At 35.2% G+C, this 21,987-nt stretch overlaps 1 protein-coding gene and 1 pseudogene across 1 annotated transcript; both read right to left on the bottom strand.

Annotated features, from left to right (window-relative positions):
* Window positions 1-10,707: 10,707 nt before the first annotated feature.
* On the bottom strand, window positions 10,708-12,296 carry LOC140978922 (GRAS family protein RAD1-like; annotated as a pseudogene).
* A 959-nt stretch (window positions 12,297-13,255) lies between these two features.
* LOC140978361 (uncharacterized) lies at window positions 13,256-21,876 on the bottom strand. Its single transcript, XM_073443320.1, has 12 exons — window positions 21,495-21,876; window positions 20,434-20,562; window positions 19,874-20,068; window positions 19,171-19,218; window positions 18,975-19,103; window positions 18,339-18,463; window positions 17,902-18,012; window positions 15,487-15,595; window positions 15,253-15,371; window positions 14,315-14,468; window positions 13,674-13,818; window positions 13,256-13,531 (listed from the first exon to the last, which is right to left on the bottom strand). Exons 1-12 carry the CDS (start codon window positions 21,606-21,608, stop codon window positions 13,473-13,475), a joined length of 1,437 nt encoding a protein of 478 aa, XP_073299421.1. The 5' UTR covers window positions 21,609-21,876; the 3' UTR covers window positions 13,256-13,472.
* Window positions 21,877-21,987: the final 111 nt, after the last annotated feature.

Here is a 21,987-nt window from a genome sequence, read left to right as displayed (position 1 = left end):
TATATAATATAAATTAAATTATATATAATATGAATTAATAAACGAAAATTATTTAAATTTAAAAATATGAATACAGATTCAAATATAATAAGAATACAATTTCAAACATTTGAATGAATATATTCATCTTACAAATGATCAACTAAAGCATTTCGTAGTGCTAAGTGAGCATCTTTGTATTAAATTATATTATTTATAAATTATTAAATCAAATTATTCCTTAATTATTAATAATTAACATAAATCAATAAATAAATATTTAAAAAATAAATAATTATTATTTTTAATTTTTATGTTTAGATATCTCATTATTAAAATAATAAAATAAATATTTTATTATTATTTAGATAATATTTATATTTAAAAATAAAAAATAAATTAATACTTATTTATAATAATTAAAAAAAATGCCTCCAATTTGGCGCAGAGGCTACTCTTGCACCAAATTTGGCGCAAGAGGTAGAGGCTGCGCTATTTTGCCAAAATAACGCAACTTTCATTGGAGTAAATTTTTGCACCTGCAAAGGTTGGAAATGGCCTTAGTATTAATAAATCAAGTTGTTATAGACCCATGAGTTCGGGAGGGATGTGGCATACTACTGGTGTTGTCTCATATTCTTTACATGTCATCGGCATTGTCTCCATCAAAGATTTGTCTTACCCACTAACATCTGATGTCCTTTTTTTCAGCTCATCCAACCAATCGGATCGTACAATGTAACGTCAACAGCTTAACGCACGAAAGTTTTTAGGAAGTCACTCATCTCAATATTTTTTCCGTCAACTCAACAAAAATTCATAATTGTTTTAAGGGACAAAAAAATAGAATATCTTTATAACTTGGGAAAGTCCCTAAAGAAGAGGAATAGTTCCGGCCTTGAAGTTTTCAAGTCAAGTGGAACAATTTTAAAAATAATATAACTTGCAACATTTTGAAATAGAATCTGAAAAAGGACTTGGTCAAAAGAACCAACCACCATAATTCTTTATTTATCGACTCGCATTTTTCATCCTTTTTTTTTTTTGGCTACTTGACATATAAAAATGTAGTATCTAATGAATATTCCGAAATTATTATTTTATCATGTTATATGAAGTAAGACTTAAGAACAAGAAAAAATATTTTATATTAATATACTATCGATTTAAACTCTAATCAATATAACTATGGTTATAATACTATAACAAAGAGTATGTCTCTCATCGTTCAAGTACTAATCTAGGAATATTTTGTTATATAGCCTTCAACGAAAATTCAATTAAAAATTTAACCTTCACAAAATTTTATTTTGAAAAATAACCTCCTTTCTATTTTAAAGATCTAATTAATTCCCTTAATCAAGATCCTTTGAAAATGGTATCAGAGCTTATAAAGAGCCTCGAGCCTCTATCGTGTGATCTGACACGAAGCACGACTCTCCGTAGGGGACAACCTAGGCTCTTCTACAGAGTTTGAGGTTAGCAAGCTGATAGGTACGTTTTGTTGTGTCACCTTACCAAAGATCACATGATCGCCCATCTCCTTATCCGAAAGCCGGAGCTCTGGGTTAGGCACGGAGACCAAATGGTATCAGAGCCTAGGTAAATTTATGTCAAACACAAATTTTATTATTACGGTATAATTAAATGTGGGAGGAGGAGAATTTAGAAGAATTATGAATCCGAACTTATGTTCGAGAAAAATAATTTACAAGGATTATTCCAATATTTTGGAATATACACAAGAACATCTAACTATGGTTAGATATCCAGAGCCGAAAGGGAATTCTCAGGTAAACTTATGATTCAATCTAATAAGTTTATAGAAATTGTACCAGATTCTTCTAAGCTCTCTTTAGATCTTAGAGAAATTTAGAAAACAGTACAAAATTATGGCAATATGCTATATTTTGTACCGCAACGAGTTGAAAAAATCCTTGAAAACCAGGAAGAAATTCTTGGAATATTAAAGGATATTCAAACAAGAATTCAAAAACTAGAACAACAACCAAGTTCTAGTAAACGAACTTCAGAAGGTTGGTTACCACCATCATTTGGTACTGAACCTTTGTTACATCAACAAGGGAAAGCCAGAGTGGTGTCAAAACCATTAACTGAAGAAGAAAAGATGATCAATCTAATTAAGTCTGTCTCAGAGAAGAAATTAATCTGATGACAACTCTAGAAAGGATTGGTCTGGAGGAACTACAAGAACTTGCGGAATCTTTCGCAAATCTTAAAGTTGTAGATCTAAAGATGAACACAGTAGGAGGTGAAACACCTGCTATAACTTGGTCATCCTCTCAAGAACCACCAAGAGAAAGTGTGGGATCTCAGAATATAAATATGAGAGAATCTCAAACTGATTTTCATACTGGTGGAGGAGCACACCCAGCAGGAACAAGGACAAGGAGAAATCAAATTCCCTTGCATCAAACACCCTATGGGAAAACTGTTTTAGATCCTATACATCCTTATGGGGTTATGCTTAACCTTGATGTATTAGATTTCAAAAACAGAGAAGAACTCATAGACGATTGGACATCTGCTATGAGAATCGCAGCAGGAACACTTGATCTTAACAGAGAAGGATTCATTAAACTTTTGGAAATGAGTCTCATGGGATCAGTGAAAATTGCTTGGGACATGACTTCGGTAGAAACCAAAGAACCAGTCCTAGCCGGAGAATCTCTAAGCGAGATAGCCGGAAGAATGGCTACCCTATTTAAAGCACAATTTATAGGGGTAGATTATTTTAATAGTCAAGATACAGAGAAGAGGAAGAAATATACTCAAGCTCTGTATAGTCTTGAATTACATGATATATGTTTAGTGGATGAATACATTATGTTATTCACTAATGTATTCACTAAATATAGATGTAATTCGGGAGTCGAAGAAGACATAGCTATGCAGCTTTTCTTCGCAAAAATGCCACGTCCCTGGAGAGAAATGCTCATAAGGGAATATGTACCTGGAATTCTAGATACATTGGCACGAAGAGCCTCTTTCCTTAAAGGAAAATTGGCAGAATTGTGTCATTTGGCAGCATTAGAAAAGAATTACAAACGCTTAAGGGGTATCAACAAAAGAACTCCTTTGTGTTGTAAGGAAAATGATCTTCCAACAATTATTGGAAGTAAACCACAAAAGTATAAAAGGAAAAGTTTCAGGACTCATCCTTATGCTAGAGGTGGAAGGAGTTCTTGGAAACCAAGGACAGTATGGTCTAGACAGAAAGCCAGATCTTACAAATCTGGACAAAGGAGCGGACCATCAAGGAGCAGGACATCCTCCCAGGCATCGAGTACATCTCGAAACACAGGAAGAACACCTACAAAGAAAACTTTCCGAAGAGCTCATACACGAGCTAATGAAAGTTTTAAGGACTGCAATTGCTAGACATGTGGAGCAAGAGGACATATCTCGACTAACTGTCCAGAAAATGAAAAAAGAGGTATTAAACACTTTGATCCAACTCCGGATATAGAAGAAGCAGTTTATTACCAAGATCTTATTCAGGTATACCGATTTGAGGACATTACCTATGATGAAAGTATATATGAAGAAGAAGAAGTCCTGAGTCAGGAAGAATCCGATGGAACTGAATCGGAATCTGACTGAAAACGAGGTGTTTCGACACGAAACACATGAGAATCTGTCTGGATTCTTTAGCCAGACAACAATATCTCATAACATGGTCCAAAGGATCATGAAAGAAAATCCTAGTCTATAGAGATATCAAGGATTCTCTGCAGGACAGGTAGAAAAGTTCTTAGGAAATATTGGCCTAAGAAACAGAAAGCATCATCTGATCTATAAAGTTTCTAGAAGGGAAATGGCAATCCCCATGGAACTAACTGGAAATAGAATGGAGATGCAGTTAATTCCTTCTGAAGAAATTAAGGAAGAATTACAAAAACTCAGGATCGAAGTAGCAAGGACTATGTCTTGGATTCATATTGGAGCAATCCAGATTATGATAAAAGCTACTTTCAAAGAAAGCATAGATTCACCCATTGATATTGCTATATGTGATAAAAGAATGGGGAACCTTCAAGATTCAGTACTGGGAACTATCTCAGGAAATCTCTGTGCAGGGAAAATTGTAGGAGTTATATATCCAAAGATAGCCTACAACCTGGTAGATCGAGATTTCAGTCGAGCCTTGACATTGCATCAAAATTTCAAGGAAAAAAGACTGATGAAGGAAGGTAATAGACCATATTCTATTACCTATCAAATATCATATGCCCTATCTAATACACATCATTCAGAGTTGTTTATTAGAAATGAGTTTATTGAGATACCAGAAATATTCGGAAAAGTTGCTCAGGCAATTTTTCCAGAACAAATTGAATTTCCTGAAATAAAGAAAACAGATATCCAAATACAAGACAAACCGATTCTACAAAGGAATCAGAGTCTTAGATTGGAATCAAGAAGACTATCTTTTCAGGGAGATAGAATTACAAGCTACAGATGGGGAAAAACCCCTGTTCCAGAAACCCAAAAGGAGCTAAAAAGTTTTTCAACAATAGGAAAGCTTAGATGCCCAGAAGGGTGGAAGGAAGTCGAAATAGTATTTGATATTACGAAACAAAGGAATCAATTTCCTTGTAATACAATTTACTATTTAGAACAACCCATGATAGGAACTTACCAAGGAATGATCCAAGTCGGAGAATTGGAAGTTCATATCACAGGGATTCCAGGAAAAGAACCAGATCAATTGGTTCTTGGACTAGAGTTTCTTGAGGAACATAAACCTTGGAAACGTCTAGAGTATGGAATGGAGTTTATGGCAGAGGATAAGATTTGGAAAATCCAATGACCACAAGCCCATTCTCGATATACATTCCAGTAGGAATGTTATATGAACAATATAAGGCAGAATATTTTGCTGCTTATATTGATTCAGGTGCTGGTATTTGTACAGCAAAACGAGGAGTTTTTCCAACAAGTTTGGAAGAAGAATTACCAAAGATTGCTGGAAGAGATTTTTCCAGAAGAATCTTAATCTTATGTAAAGGGATTAAGATGACTGAAATAATGATTGGAGGTGCTGGGCAAACACCTTGGTATAAGGTGAAGACACCACCAATTCATTTTCATGATACAGGAGCTGACATTTTACTAGGAAACAATTTCCTACAAATGTTCAAATCCTATACTCAAGAAAATGAGACTAGAAGATTAGTTTTTACAACTCCTTTTAACCACAAAATCATAGTCTAGAGACTAAGAGAGGCATTTTACAGAAAATTGCCGATCCAGTTTCGCAGCAAGCGTGGTGATTCAGGACAACTCCTGAACCCAAAAATGAAAGATTCCAGAAGGTTCGGAGAAACAATGCTCCAGTTAAGAGCAGATAAAGAACTCCAACCAGAAGAGATAGAATGCCTTAAGATAGCTCTACATAAAAATGAAGTAGAGTTTGTATCTAAGGTATCACTGGAAGATGTCAAGAAGAGGATAAAGGAAAATTATAATGAAGATCCCTTGGCATGGTGGGACAGAAATCAACTCAAAGCTTGCCATAAAATCAAGTAAGGCAAAGAGTATGAATTTGTCCGTTGCAAGCCTATCCCAATGAATATCATTGACCAAAGGGATATGCAAATTATAATTAAGGAACATTTGGACCTTGGATTAATCAAAGCAGGAATGTCACCATATAGTAGTCCAGGTTTTCTGGTAAGAAATCATGGTGAGATAAAAAGAGGTAAACCCAGATTAGTTATTAATTATCAGGAAATTAATAAGATTCTGGAGTTTGATGGGTATTTTATACCTAGTAGAGAACATCTAATAAGTTGCATACGTAATGCCAAGATCTTCTCTAAATTTGATTGTAAGTCCGGATTTTATCAAATTCGGATGCAGGAAGAAAGCAAGAAATTCACAGCTTTCTCCACACCTAAAGGAAATTATATTTGGGAGGTATTACCAATGGGATTGGCTAATTCACCCCAGATATTTCAAAGAAAAATGGATAATCTTTTTAAAGATTATTTTAAGTTTATGTTTGTTTATATTGATGATGTTTTAATAGCATATAAAGATATGAATGAACATGTTAAGCATTTGGAGATTTTCTCCAATGTTTGTAAAAAAGAAGGACTGGTCTTATCTGAGAAGAAAGCAGTCATTGCAACAAGGAAGATTGAATTCCTCGGAATTGAAATCGATGAGTCAGGAATAATTCTGCAAGAACACATAGTAGAAATGGTGCAGAATTTTCCAGAAAGTCTCAAAGACAAGAAGCAACTTCAAAGTTTCTTAGGAGTTGTTAATTTTGTTGGGATGTTTATTAAAAACTTAGCAAAACACAGAAAAGTGTTCAGTCCATTATTGAAAAAAGATGCTAGATTTATATGGACAGACGAACACACAAAGGAATTAGTTCAATTAAAGAAGATTTGTAAGAATCTTCCCAAAATGGTTATTCCTCAAGATGAGGATGATTTGGTATTGTATACCGATGCCAGTGATCATTGGTGGGCGGCAGTTCTTACTAAGCTCACACCAGATGGAGAACAACCATGCAGGTATTCTAGTGGTTTATTCTCAGATGCAGAAGCCATAAGATGGCATATCAACGAGAAGGAATTTTATGCAGTAAAAAGGGCTTTTGAAAAATGGCCATTATTTTTACTTGCAAAGAAATTCACTTTGAAAGTTGATAACACACAGGTGAAAGCTTTCTTAAGGAATAGAATTGAATCTAAACCAGATAAGGCCAGATTATTGAGATGGCAGGCAATATGTCAAAATTATATTTTTGATATTATGATAATTAAATCTCATGAAAACATTCTTGCAGATTTTTTAACAAGAGATGGACAGCATTGACATTGATGCTATTATCAAGATGCAGAGGCATTTGAGGGAACACCTTGAAATGCTTCAAACCGAGTTCAACAAGTTGGCCGTAAACGCAGAAGTTGCGGGAAGGCTACAACAAGCTGATAAGAGAATTGTCTCTGATCGAATTACAGGATGTCTACAGGCATATACTCAGTTATGGTCTGTAATGCAAAGGCCTATCCTCCAAGGCATTGAGAAACCATTGGTTTCCCAAATGGAGAGTTTTCGAGTACAGGACTCTATACCTGTAGCGGAGGATTCAAATACCCCTTGCACAAATGTTAAGTCGGGATCATCCCCGGATGAGTTGGCTAAAACAAAAATTGAGACTCCTGATCCTTATTTTGAGTCTTCAAGTCAACCCTCCACCTCGGGGATCGAAGAGGGAGAGATCAACCTTAGGCCTCATACTGACAAAGGCAAAACTAAGGTTGGTACTAATGAAAATGCAATTTCTCCATTCCAGGTTTACCAACAGAATTGGGAGAAATTAAACACAAGAATTGGCATCAATCCAGCCATGGTTCGAGTTGATGTTGCAGGAAAATATCCTAGGGTATGGATGAAACAAAATTCATATCCAAAGGAGGTCAAAGCCTGGTATGAATTTGGGGCTCTTGCCTCAGTTTATACTATTTCGCCCAGCTTCCCGAAGATATCAGCATTACCAAAATGGATTCAGGAAGTTGTTCATGAGACTTGGGCAAATAATGATCACTTGTCCAGAGGAGATGTTTTGGAACTATACTTTTTCAATGCAGCACCAGAACCAGCAGGAAAAGGCTCACACGAAGCCTTTCATTTTATCAAGCTAAGGAGGCCAGATGTGAATTCTCAAAAATTTATAAAGGATCCTCCTACAAATGAAAACCCCTTAGTCTCTTCATTTAATGAAGATGACATATCTACCAGGAGAGCATGGGGTATCTGGGTCTGTCTCACGGAGATGGACAAAGTCAAGTTTCCATTTAAGTTTTACCAAAATGCTTTAAATGGATCATTCCTGTTAAACACTATGACAGGAAAAACTACAAGTTTTGCAGAAGATCTATTCGAGAAGAAAAGAAATCTTTTGTGGAATAGCAAGCTGCCGGCAAGTAAAGAGACTCGCCGAAAGTTCTGTAATATGGCACACATAGGAAGATGGTCGGAAAACATCTGCCCTGAATGCCAGAATCAGAAAGAACCGGAATTCGGTAAAGGTTTCAAACCGAGATCTGATCGGAAACATTTTACCGAAGCAAGGACAAGTGGGGAAGGACCACATTCACATTTTCCTCGAGGACACAAAAAGCCGAAGATTCCTCGACAGAATTAAAAGAGACATGTGACTAAACCCACTAGCAAAAAGAGGACCACCATGTGAGTGGAGAAAACAGGACCACCAATAATCGGTGGGAAAGGACACAAGAACCACTAATAATGAGTGGTAAAAGACGAAAGAACATTGGATACTTTATTCAAAAAAGGAATCCAATAAAGAAAACAAGAAAACTGGTCCCGAAATTTTCATCTATAAAATAAGGACATATTGGAACCAGTAAAAAACACCAAGAAAGAAACCTAAAAGAAAATGTATTTTACATATCTAAAGTTTTTAAAAAGAAAACTCAAGTATGAAAGGAAGGAGCTGAAAGCTCTCCGATCATTAGTCCTAATGTTCCAAGAGAAAGGGGACGAAATTACAGCTGATCTTATTCTAACGCATTCCTACTGGCAGTGCGGTGAAATAAAAGAATGAGAAAAATTGATGTCTAGATTAATAATCTAGAAAAAGAAGGAAGGGACCACTCAACCACTATATGGTCCCAAGCAAGCTGTAAAGGCTTATGAAGATTTGAAGTCCGAGTTTCAAATCCGAAGGAAGCCTTCTATAAATAAGGCAGTAAGAAGGAAGTGAAGATCATCGAACATTTTCCTCATTTCTTTCAAAACCAATTGTAATATTTTCTCTTTCTAGTTTATGTGTTTTCAAGTTTCGACTACTAGAAGTAGCTAAACAAGTCTCTCCTCCTCTGCAGGAGATTATTATGTAATAATAAATGTTTGTGTTTGAATAAAGAAATCTTTGCTCGTAGCCCCTCTCATGTATTATTTTCAAAATTTTATCTTTTGCTGTACACCCTAAGCTAGGAAACGAATTAGGGTTGTGCTAAGTGCCGCTGAAGGAATCTACGTCAGTAACCATCGGTTGCGATTGTGTGGTTGGACTGTGAGGAGCAGTTCGTAAAATACGGTGGATATAACCCGGTGGCATTCTGGTCAAAAAGGTAAAATGTTTAATTTATTTAACGGAAGCATGATGGGCCATTAAGGGAGTTAAAAAATTTTAAAAGGAGATTACTGTTTTAAAATAAAAAGGGGTATAAATTTAAAAACAAGAGGTGAGGAGGCTATAAATTTAAATGCCCCATCTAATCTAACATCCTTCTAATCTATTTTATTTCGATACAACTGAGGAAAATAAAATGGTGATTGGGAAACTGTCTAGTTTCCTAAATCTATACATATCATGATTCAGCATATGCTTCTTTTTGAACAGCATATTATTATTATTATTTTTTTTTTTTTAATTTGTTGATTAGACATCAAAGTATTTATTTTATTTCTTTATTAGAGCTGGTTCATTGTTTGAGCATGACACTGCCAGAGATTAATTAAACAATTATTTATTTATTTCTCATTTGTTCATTGGAGTTCTTCACTTGACTAACCACATTTCTTTGAAGCTTCCCTCAAATTGACCTGGGCCAATGGATTTCTCAATGTTATTTTTCTATGTGAAAAAATAGAATATGTAAATATATATAAAAAAAATAATCATACAGATTCATACTTGCTTGGTGACTCAATAGTAAATTGGACAATGATCAATATTCTATTTATCTGACGTTCTGTATGGTTTTGATTCGGTTGGACAGTTAAATGATAAGTTTATGTTGCTCAATCGAAAAAGGTTATTTAAAACAAGAAAAATATAACCCACAAATTAACAAAAGAATGATCCTTGGTATAACAAGAAAACTATTCCTTCAGACATGGCTGTTGAACCGGTGACCAGTCGCATAGCTCTCCTTCTTTGAACCAAAGAGCTGCAGAAGAGAAACCCCACATGAAAACAGTTACTATAGGTGCTGGATACCAATGGGTTTTTGCAACACAAACATTAGAGATAAGATCTCATGCCATAGGCATACCAGACATTTTGTCTGAGAACCTCTCGATCGAGGCTCGAGTGCAGCCAAAAATTCAACTGTTTGAATCATTACTTAAATTTACATATATTTATTCTTATGCAATAAAGAATGGATCCTTCCATTTCATCCAGGAGCTATTCATTCGTAGGGAGATTTTCTAGCTCCTCTTCTTAAGGCTCGTTCATCAATATGAAATCAGCATGTGACCAACAGTGCACATGGTTTCTTCTACAATTATAAGAACTCATTGAACTTTTCCTCTCACATAATTTGGTATCGGTCAGAATCTCACATGAAGAGTTTCTACCAAAAACAATCCATTCGCCATAAGAATATAAATTAAAATACCAGCATTTGTAATTCAAGATTCATGATAGACACGGGTGGAAAAATAATGAACAGTAAAACCATAGACTCCAGCTTTATTTAATTCAAAATTAGAGAGAGAGAGAGAGAGAGAGAGAGAGAGAGAGAGAGAACACAAACTGCTAAATAACAGCATAAAAATTTGATATATGTTAAGATTGCTTTATTTTATGTGAGATTACTCTCAATTCTATGCTAACTGGAGAGTGATATTCATTGTTTGAATCAATTGTTATTGGATCATCCAACAATAGTTAATATACAGAACAAGCATAGAATCGGTGGCAACTGTTACTCAGCATTTCCAGCAAGAAGCAGTGGCTATAGGCTTAGATTTCCAACCAAGAACAAGGCAACCCTTCTCCTCCACAATGGTGTAACCCTCACAAATATTGAAGTTGTTGAGCCACTGCTTGGCTTGTGACAACATTTTCAGAGGGTATGGCTGGAATCCGGCACGGCTCATCCGCCGGCACCACTGGTCGACCCTCTCGTGCCTCTCCACCCTAGCAAGCCCTTCGCAACTCACGATATTCTTGATTTAGTCGGCAAAGTAAAAATGCTCCATTTTGGCTTGTTGGGTGTCGTATTTTGGTAGCATGGCATCGAGGAAGTCGAATATAGCTGACTAATAGTGTAGTGCCTCCATAAATCGGCCCAAAAAGAACGGTCCATTGTGGCTCGAGTCCTGCTCGACTAGGACTAGTACCTTCGATGATAGCACGTGGATAGTTTGTAGAACCGAGTTCAACGCGCCGCGGCGCTCTTTGACCACCGAGTGCAGCTTGAAGATACTGTTCACTACAAGAACCTCGCCCGGATACACCACAATGTCCTTTGGATTCAGGTTCTCCAAGTTGCTCTCCACTATAGAGAAGTCCAATTTTGGCCCTAGGGTCTGTGCATATGTCTCGAGCTCGTCTCCGATGGCTCGAAACTTGTCAGTACATAGTCCGACTCCTGTGATCCGGAGCCGAGCGAGGCGCTGGGTCAGAGCGGTTGGCAAGGCTATGAATTAAGCCATGCCATTGGCAACCATGTGGTAGACCAAGTGACATCCCCAGGTCCACCACATGAACCAAACTCTCTCCCTCAAAGGCTTCCAAAATCGTGGCATTCGCAATAAAGTGACCGAACTGGAAATACGGCAGATTCTCATAAACTAGGCGCAACGCCTCTTCCTTTTTGTCTGATAAAGCATCTGTCACGTAACTCACGTTCATTTTTGGAGCAACAAAGCCCACGGTGCCTAGGGGCTGAACCATAGCCAGACTATCGGCAAGCCCCTGCACAAAACAAGACGCCACGAGTTGGAAAGACGTCCCGAATACCAACGCATTAGCCCGAAGTTCGAATAGCAAAAATGAGGCGTGCGATTAGTCACGGCAAGCAACGGCCTCGGCACAAGAAATGAGCTGCTGGAGCAGCTTCATACCATCACCATTGCCCTGATCTCCTTTCACGGCTCTCCGATTCCCAGCATTTTTAATGGCTGCTGCCGCTTCCTCCACTGCCTCAGCCACAACGAATCGTTGATTATACATTTTTATATGATCTCGAAAGTGAGGCCTCGGCACGCTGCTCAGGCTACTCACGCTATTAGTGCGAGCAATACTCCCACTGTGCAAATGCTTCTGTCAGTGAAATCGCCTAAACTCGCTGTCCTTTTCAGCCTTTTGAAATCATTGCTCTCACCATAAAAACTAGGAAACCAAGCTGCAGCATCGGCATTGTCTAAAACCGGCAATGCAGCAACATAATTTCTTCGATCATCACATGAATCTTGATCAGGCAAGAAAATGTAAGCCATTTAACTAACGGAAAACCGTCTATTTCTCTAGTTCTTGATCTCTAGAGAGGCTCTTGAAAGAGCCACTTAACCAAAGAAAGCAACTTATATAGAAAAAGGGACGTAATTTTCTTGTTTGAAGAGACTTACAATGTTGTTTTTGTCTCGAAGCATGAATCCAAAGTGTCAAGCCTTAACACGGTTTTAATTATTATCTCCTGCCAGGAAGAAAATTCACAAAATAATCAGCATTGATCAATTACATTTAAATCCGGGTTTTCTATATTTAATTTGCTCCATTGTTTTAATATAATTCACAAGTATGTCTTTGGAATCTTGTTCGTTGGTCATCGTCTTCCAATGTAGGAGGTTACCCCATATAGTTTGAAACCTCACATATTTAAATATTGTTTTTTCCGAATATTCTTATGCCCAGAACAAATAATTATTTCATCAAGCTATCGACCCTTGTGTCAAAAATATGGTCAGAAATCTTCCACGAAGTTTACCTTGCAAGTTATCACGCATATTTGAGACCCACTTACAAGAATAATAGTTGCAAGTTATCACGCATATTGGAGCGGCAACCGTTCAGTATAAATTGTAATTAATAAACTGTAAAGGAAATAAATGCTTTTATTTAGCTTGTTTTACTGCCGTTGACGTGAATGCATGCTGAGCACCAGTTTTTCCACCTTGTCATTTCTTCACCCTTAAACTAATTAAGTTCAAAAAATATAGAAATGTTTAGGACAAGAAAAAGATTCTTCTAAGACAGTAAATTTAATATTTATATGGAATTGAATATAATTACGTTGCAATTCTGGATTTTTCTTATTCTATTGTTCACATGGCATCATATTGGGTATGGCATATTTTATTAGTATACGGTTGCCCATCATAAACATGACTCTTGATGAGTTTTTGATCGAGTTACAAAATGAATCCCAATCTTTTTCCCCAAATACTAGCACACTTTTTCAATAATTTTATGAGGGGCGAGATTTGACTTGGATGGCGGGATTTGATCCAATTCCGGATCTACTAACGATCACTAAAACTAACCATTTTCTTGAAAAACAATTGAAAAAAAGGGGGTCGAGTCCTAGTTTATCAGAGATGAATAAACAAACAAAATAAAGAATGACCATTGTCATGTCTCGGCTATATAGGATGCTATAACACCAGAGAAATTGCCACTCTACAAGAAGTTTTGCTTTGCAACGATAAATTCATCGTTTCACTTGTACTCATCCATTGCCGGATATTTGTTACATCCCAAAAATGCTTCTGAAAAGGCCACGTCTCTTGATTCCTTTGAGATCTTCAACTGTAACATATCCGCGATGAATTTTAATTTTCTTTAGCAGACATATTTCAGGAAGACTACTTAAGATACATTGTATGATAAGCTTTAGCTCAGTACGCAAGAAAACTAAACATAGCCATACAGAGGATTTTGAAAATATCACCTTTTAGCCTCCCAGCACGATAAAGAGCTTCTTCAGCAATGGGTCTCCACTGCTCGGCACATGAATAGTTTATTCCGAGCCCAACACTAAGTCCTCTCAGTAAATGCACTGTACGAAGAACAGAGAATAGTTCTTCTGGGAAACTCTAAACATCACCATAACACAGAAAGGAAATTAGTCCTGACCTAAGTATTGAATGAAGCACTTATTTTTCACAGCATTAAAGAATATCAAATGAGATGCTATTTGATAAAGTTAGAGGATATATTTGACCAAAAACCAGCATACAGAATCAAAAATTTATCCCAGTTCCAGGACTAGCGCATAGATATTGCAAATTTCAATACAGTTTTGGTTTCACTTTAGACAACAGCATTCCCTTGACCTAAAAATATGTCTTTACCAACTTGATGATTATAATGGGCCAATCTAAAACATAAGTTTGAAGAAAAACACATAAAAGCCAGAAGATTTTAAGCATAATAAGTTCAACAAATTACTAAATGTTGAAGATTCACCTCACATAATGCAGGAAATTAAAAATAAGATCTCTTTCATCTTGAAAAGATATGGGAAAAGGTACTTTTTGTTGGCAGTGGTTGTAAAATTTAGTCCCGGATCCCCTAAAGATTGAATCATACCTGAACAGCGATTTTTTTTATTGAAGATTCTTCTGAGAAAGGCTGCAACACCATCACACCGGGTGCTAGCTTTGTGTCGAACATTGATTGAGCCAACTTAAGCAATTCCTTTTGCTCATCCGGACATTTGCTCAAGATGTTAATGCCAAGCTCCCTAATGTCAGAATAGCAATTTAAATATGCTAAAAGATTCTGATTTTAAATAAAAGGGGATAGTCTTTCTCACTGTAACACATATATAATTTTTACTGCCAGTACCAAGGCTATGTTATGAAGGCACACTAGAGCTCTTCAGGACAGAATAATTCTCTCTATCTCCTCAACAATCTAAATTACAGTTTTATCCTCAAAAAGATTCTATTGTGATTCTCATAAATGTGACTCATGTAAGGAAGAAACACTAAAAGGAAAGGTTACATGATGCTCGTCTGGTATTTTTTGTTCAAATAGCACACCAAACATGTTCATTTAATCTAACTAATTGAGACAAATACGACTGTACACTCAGACAGTATTATCAAATAATTGTCTTTTGCAGCAGATAAAATACAGAAGCAAAAAAAGTATCGATGTATTACCATGTCTACTTTTTTAAAGGTTCGAGTTATACATAGACATAACCCACATCTCACATCCAAACAAACTCCAAAAACACAGATAACACAGTTAGGACTGTAACTTGACAGAGAGGACTAGAAACAATAGGATGCGCCAGATTTCTTAGTAGGTGGTTTTTGACATTATAAAACATAGGGAGAGTGTCTATTACATGTTTGTTTTGTGTTTTTTTAAGCATCGTTCTAGCTGTAGAGGATGCATGATCTTCATGGCACAACTTAAGCTCATAACTTTGTCGCACTTCACTTTTGAAAGGTTATAGCAACTTAGGAGTCAGCGTAAAAATCATGATAGGTGAATCTAAAAACATAAAGTAGCACCTGTAGCTTTCTGATGCCCCTGTAGGATCGTCATCTGCTATTGCTAGCACCAACCTAGCATAACCTAGCCTCAGTGCATCAGGAAGATCCTTCACTTGTCCGTAATCAAGCAAAGCAACCTGATTTGCAAGACATAAGCCATTAAATCATTAAAGCGCTAAAACGAGGAAACTAAGACAAGAAATTATGCAAGATATCATAATAGTCAATAGACAGTATTGTAACGGCACTTGCCTCAGAACCTCTACAAATCAATATATTCCCAGGGTGAGGATCTGCGTGAAAGAAACCACTCCTCAATATCATCTGTCCATAAGAAAGTGTCAAACTTTTAAGGATATTCCTGCATTTTAAGATGTGAAGATAACACATATTATAACCAATTTCTACATCAGAAAGACAAGGTGACGAAAAAAATAGAGAAACAATCAAGAGATAAAAAAACATTACTATGTTTCACGCAAATCATATGCAATTATCATCGAAAACTAGGAGAGAATATTGATTCAAATGATAAGATACAGTACAAAACCAAAACAAGTGTGCAACAAAACAAGGTTGTGCACGTCAACACTTTTCAAAATTTTCCGGAATTTGGTAACAAATCATATGCAATTATCATCGAAAACTAGGAGAGAATATATATCCAGAAGTTAGTTTTTAACAATTTCACAGTAAGACAAAAAATGAGGCTGTATCCTTATTTCACAGCCAAGATTTTAGGTCACAAAATCAGTGGTGTCAGCTGTTTCTTTCTTTTTACTTCATTGTACTTGATTTTCGGATTTAAGGTTACATCCGCTCCTTGTACCCCTTTTATAGATAGAATCATCTTCGCTATTAATTAACGAATAGTCACACAAAATTTCTGTTCCACACCAGGGCATCTTTGCCTAGTGCAGGGTACACCAATGAACACATGAATTTATATGTGGCCCGCCCCTTTATTTGGATCCAAATGTTCATGCTCCATCAATTCTTTTGTATCCAGTGGAGAATAACACCCCCACCAGTAGTAAACATTTTTGAGGTTATTTTTTGTTTGAAAAAAATATCCCTTTCTGTACTACAAGTCTACATCAGCGTACTAATCTCTTTGTGTGTCCAACACCTGGTCTCTTTATGCTTGTTTCTCTAATACTGATCTCTCGAGAGATGGGTCAACCATTATATATTTATTATATTAGGTTTTGATACCTTGATATTTTTTTTCATTTGCTAAAATACCTTTAATTTAATAAGAATAAAATACATTAACTTTTGATATCCGAAAATAACAACATACATAATTAATTGAAATACACGGGTGTATTCAATGTAGGAGATTTGTTGACTTTTAATGACTTTTGTAGATTTTAAAAGTCTAGATGTATTCAATTAAGACTTTTACATACTCCATAAAAGTCTAGTGGTGTTCAAAATAGACTTTCATAGAGTTTTAAAAAGTCAAGTGGTATTCAACATTGACTTTTAATAACTCTATCAAAGTCTATAGGTATTCAAATTTTCAATAGACTTTTAATAACTTCATGAAATTCACTAACATACAAACATTAAAGCTTAAGGTACAACTATAAATTGTCAAAAATTGTATTTGGTTCAACCCAAAGATTCGGATGGATTTTTAAAACTTCTAACTCATACACAAGCTATTTATTTCTCTCATTCACATCACCTCTCTTCTTATCTTCTCTCCTCTCATCTTTCTCTATCATTCTCTCAAATTTTCGAAGTGTATCTCTATATATATTTTCATCTTTCTTTTTCAAAATTTTCATTTTTTGGCTGATTATTCATTTAATAATTTTTTATTTTAATATCATAGGAGATTTTGAATTTTAGAATTGATTTTGTACTTTTTTAATTTATTATTTATACAAATTAATGTAATATTCAATAATAATAAAATATGGTCCAAAAAATGTTGTTTAATTCTTAATAATTGAATAGCTCGTAAAAACCACGTTTTTTTAAATTCTTTTTAGCATTTTCAATTATATAAGTTATGAAATTTTTATACAAAATTATATACACACAATGCTAAATAATATTCTTTGAACATGTATATTATCAATTCAAAAGCAAGATTACAGATTAATTAATTGATGTATTTTAAAAAATTTAAAAACATGCATAAAAACCCACATATATACACATGTAAGGATTAAATGATTTAACTGTTAAATAAGTATATTTATTCATTAATATAAATATTGAAAAATTTATTTCAAACTAAATATGTTATATATGTCAATTAATTATTGGTTCAAAGAAATTAATAAAAAATAATATGTTATAATTAAGTACAAAAATTATAAAATTCTATAAAAAAAAAATTTCACAAAAGTCTATAAAAATCTAGCAAAAAAGTCTACATGAATCCACATAAATCTGTTTATAAATCTGTGAGAATCCATAAAAGTCAATAAAAATATATCAAATCCATAAAAGTCTATCATTTGAAAAAGTCATTAAAAGTCATCAAAACTCTGAATTGAATACACCCTACTATATGTCAGTGGTACTCAGTATATATAGAGCGAGTGAAAAAGAGGCAGGGAATTGTCTTAATCCAACCGCTCAGCTGCGATTTTTCTTTCAGAAAAAAGCATAAATGAACATACTCTCTGGGATGATGTAGGGGCTTACTGCTTTGCTGCCGTTGCCATTTTACCAGAAGGATTTAGGCCTCTTTTTGCTATCTCATCACCAAGCTTCATGATTGGGATTCCATCGATGTATTCCATCACTAGAACACGCCTATGAAGAGGAGTAGACAAGTTAATACTGTATATAAATCAGTATCAGATATTCTTTTAATTATTAGCAAATTGTTGAGTCGTGATCATTGCCTGAGAAGAAATTTGAATTGTTTTACATTTTAAATTTAGGGTGACAATAGAAAAAAATAATGTGATGCCCAAAATCCAAATTAAGAACGATAAATTATAAATGACACACATGGGTTTAAATATTAGAGATGTAAACAATTTTGTGTTTAAGATTCAGTTGAATTAGAGGTCTTGATTATTTTCGGTTTATTTTATGACTGCAAATTTAACAGATCGCAATGATCTGAAGTATACCTCGTGACCAAGCCTCGAATGACACGTGGGACTTGAACAGGGGATTTTTTGTTACTTTCATAAAGGAAACGCCGAATTCTATCCATAGCATCAGCTTCCCTCAAAAAATCGAACTCATATCCAATCTTAAAAATACATGCAAAAATGAAAACCAGCATTAGTCGACAACATAAAAAATAAAATAACAGATATTACTATTTTTATCAGAAAGAAAAGGATGTCCAAGTTAGCAATCACTGCACATGATATCAGAACTACACTTTTTAATCTAAGATCCAGACACTCAAGATATAGAAAATGGATTCAGAAAGCGAAGCTACAAAATAGAAAAGATGTGAAATAGGTTGCCGAATAAATTGTAGCAACAAACCAATACAGTTTATTTTCACCAATGGCTCTGTACAGATCTGAAGATGGGAAGTATGAAATCTCTGAAGAAGCGAAAGAACAAACAAAGATATACATATACTGTAACTCATTGCCTGTTCTTGTCCAGTTTTCAGAATATGATTATCTCAAATAAATATGACCAAAACACAGAAACATAAAAAAACTAATTCAGTTGATAGAAAAAAGAGTCAAAACTAAAAAGGTTATTCAGCAAAAGCTACGTAAGCAGAAGAGTAAAACAAACACCTGTTTCTCAATCTCCTTGGTTACCGAATACAAATCAAACTTTATATCTGTCTTTTGCATGTACAATGCAAAAGCTTGCAGGTTGCGAATATCGGTCATCATCAAACCTTGAACGCCTGGATGTTGCACCTATGTGATACGATGATTAAAACTTTACATACACATCAAAACTGTACACAACAGAAACGTTCTTTACCTTCACAACAACATCACTCTTTTCACCTTTACGCCGTGCTCGGTGAACCTAGAGGATAAATGAACAAGTGGAGCACAATATTAGTGTTAAGCACAATACCCATCCACAAAATGTCAAAATAACAAATAGAAAGGGGAGGCGGGGAAGAACAGAAGTGAACAGTAAGAACCTCAGGGAATGCTTGGATGTCTCGAAATTGAACATTTCCACCACATCCTAAAATAAGTCTATTGTAGTATATTCTAATCAACAAACTGATCTTTTAAATTATTTTTAAAAATCAAGTAATTACAACACATTCTGACATAATATCACATCTACAATGAAAGATATTTTCATAAAAAAAACACAACTATACTAAATGTCCCAATTCAACAACAGAAACAATACTGATATCTAAACACATGTTCAGAAATGTTCTCCGGAAATACCAGAAAGATATCCAACCAATATCAAATATTATTTTAGACGCAGCATAATTCCTCAGAATTTCTGCAAAAAGCTCATGTTGAATCTGAGACCTTTATGAGAGCTTTGGATTGGATAAACACTCAGATTAATATAATATTGTTTCCTATCAAAAAATAAAAATAAACATTCATAAAAATCCTTTCCATTGCATTCATTTTCAAGCTTCAAATTTATCAAACTAAGGACAGAGCAAATATAATCTATCTTCAACCAAGTCCTCACAGATGAGTACCTGAGCAATTGATGCGGAACCAAGGGGGTTAACATCAAAATTTTCAAACAGTTCATCAATTGTTTGGCCCAACTCCTTCTCAAGCACAGCCTTGATCACATTGTACTGTGTTGCAGGAGCTTGATCACAGAGTGTGACTAACCTTCTCACCCAAGCAGCTGGTGCCAAGTCGGGCTTCCCAATTATTTGTGCAACCTAATTCGCCCAAAAACTAAATAAATTCCTCCTCCATAAAAATAGTATCACAGAGATTAGTAAGCTTTGACCTTCACCACCAAGATGCAAAATATTTAACAATGAGAATGCCACAAGAGTAGAAAGCGAATCCCCATTATAATTATCAAGTACAAGTACCGAAAGGGTAGGAACATGAGTTAGGAACAATAGAGATATTAAATTGAGTGCCTTTATCTCCATTTATAATTCTTATGAAAATTATGTTCGTTCCCAGGAACTCTATGAATTCGAATGACAATCAAGAAACCACCGAGGAATAAAGTTAAAAGAACAGGACATTTGGGAATTGAGGTAAAAAACCATAAGATCACTACTAAAAGTACCTTGAGAAAAAACCCGCCAAGCTCAGCACACATGCTATATATCTTGTCAGCAGCTAACTCGTGCTGCTTCTCCCACATCGCCTCCCGTCTCTCAGCATTTTTCTCGAAATTTACTCGAACTTGAAACACCTAAACATGTAGACCGTTAGATAGAGTAGTTAGCAAAACGTTTTATACTTTTATTTACGCTTTAGTAGTTACTTCTGGACTCGTACATAAAACCATTATGTAGTTCGTTGATTTTTTGATTCATTCGATAAAAAAATGAGTTCTTCTTGCTCGATACACTGCATATCTTAACATGGTATGAGCATAGTTGTCAATAGCCCCCGTAGCCCTCGCTATAGCGAATAGCGTAGCGAAGCGACACCCTATCGTTACGGACCGCTACGCGCCATGGCTTTGCAATAGCGCTCGCTATTGGCACTATAGCGACAATCGCGATAGCAGAAATAGCGGCGCTATTGCAAAGCAAAGTTGCATGCTTATTTTCTGTCTTTTTTCCTTCTAATTTTGGTTTTTTTGGCATGTACTTAGTTAGGTTTTTGATGAAAATTATATTTTTCTGCATTTCTTACTTTATTTTTCTGTCTTCTATGATATTTCAATGAAAAAACTTAAAATAATTTCAGGTTTTAGTATTTTAAAATTAAAGTTGAAGGAATATTATGCTGAAAATTAAGGTTTTTGAATTGATATTATTATATGCTATATATTATATATTTATATACTTGTGGCGCTTTACTTTCAAATAACCCTCGCTACGCTATTCGCTGTGCGCTATAGCCATGAGCAACCTTTGCGCTAGGGGGCGCTATACGCGATTGACAACTATGGGTATGAGAGAGCCTAGGTTTTGGGATTTGCTTCCAAATTTTTTCTCGAGGCGTGATTTCATCATCTTCAGTTTCTCGTTCTAGTTGCAAATCGAAGCAATTGCTAGAGTTAGCTGTTTCTTTCAGCTATTTTTTTTTTCTTCTTCTTCCGGAAAATTGCGTTCTTTCAATTCAAACAACAATATTTCATTTTATATTCAAAAAAATTACGCATGTATTACACACCTTGTAACCAGTATAGATATCAGCAACTCGAAACCAGAATTGCCAAGAACGCTGCCACGGTCTGAAGCGAGCAGAAAGCTTTTCTTGAAATTCCCTCACATCTATATGAAGCATGATGCTTCAGTGTGTTTATGCTACTTTGGAAACTGCTTAAAAAAAGTGTTATTGGTATCTGCTTTAATTTATTTCCTGGGTTTAATTTGGATGCTGAGAAAAATCGTGAAAAAACTAGGTGATGATAAAACGGGGGAAGAAGACGAAACAAAGGCAGAAAAAATAATGGATCGAAATTCACATCTTATCATCGTTTCAAAAGTAAGGAGCAAGGAGAACAAACAAAAAGTATGTGATGTGAAACAAAACACAGAGCTGATACATTTATGATTTCATTTCATATTTCATCACCTCTTCGTACTCCCCTTAGATAAATGCTTCACTACTGGGCCNGGGCTTCTGCTTCCTCAGTAAATGTCTTAGTAGAAGATATTATTTT

Source organism: Primulina huaijiensis, chromosome 6, assembly GCF_012295235.1.
Source record: "Primulina huaijiensis isolate GDHJ02 chromosome 6, ASM1229523v2, whole genome shotgun sequence".
Lineage (NCBI taxonomy): Eukaryota > Viridiplantae > Streptophyta > Magnoliopsida > Lamiales > Gesneriaceae > Primulina > Primulina huaijiensis.
The sequence above is the reverse complement of the archived record's forward strand: the minus strand, read 5'-3'. Positions and strand labels throughout refer to the sequence as shown.

Bases quoted from the DNA above. Each gene is read 5' to 3' on its own strand.
- LOC140978361 (XM_073443320.1), bottom strand. From the start codon at position 21,608: ATGCTTCATATAGATGTGAGGGAATTTCAAGAAAAGCTTTCTGCTCGC. The intron at 18,464-18,974 runs GTGTTTGTTTTA...TGTATTTTTAAG, and splicing joins CCAAGGAGATTGAGAAACAG to ATTGGATATGAGTTCGATTT. The intron at 13,819-14,314 runs GTATGATTCAAT...GGTGATGTTTAG, and splicing joins TAAAAAAAATCGCTGTTCAG to AGTTTCCCAGAAGAACTATT.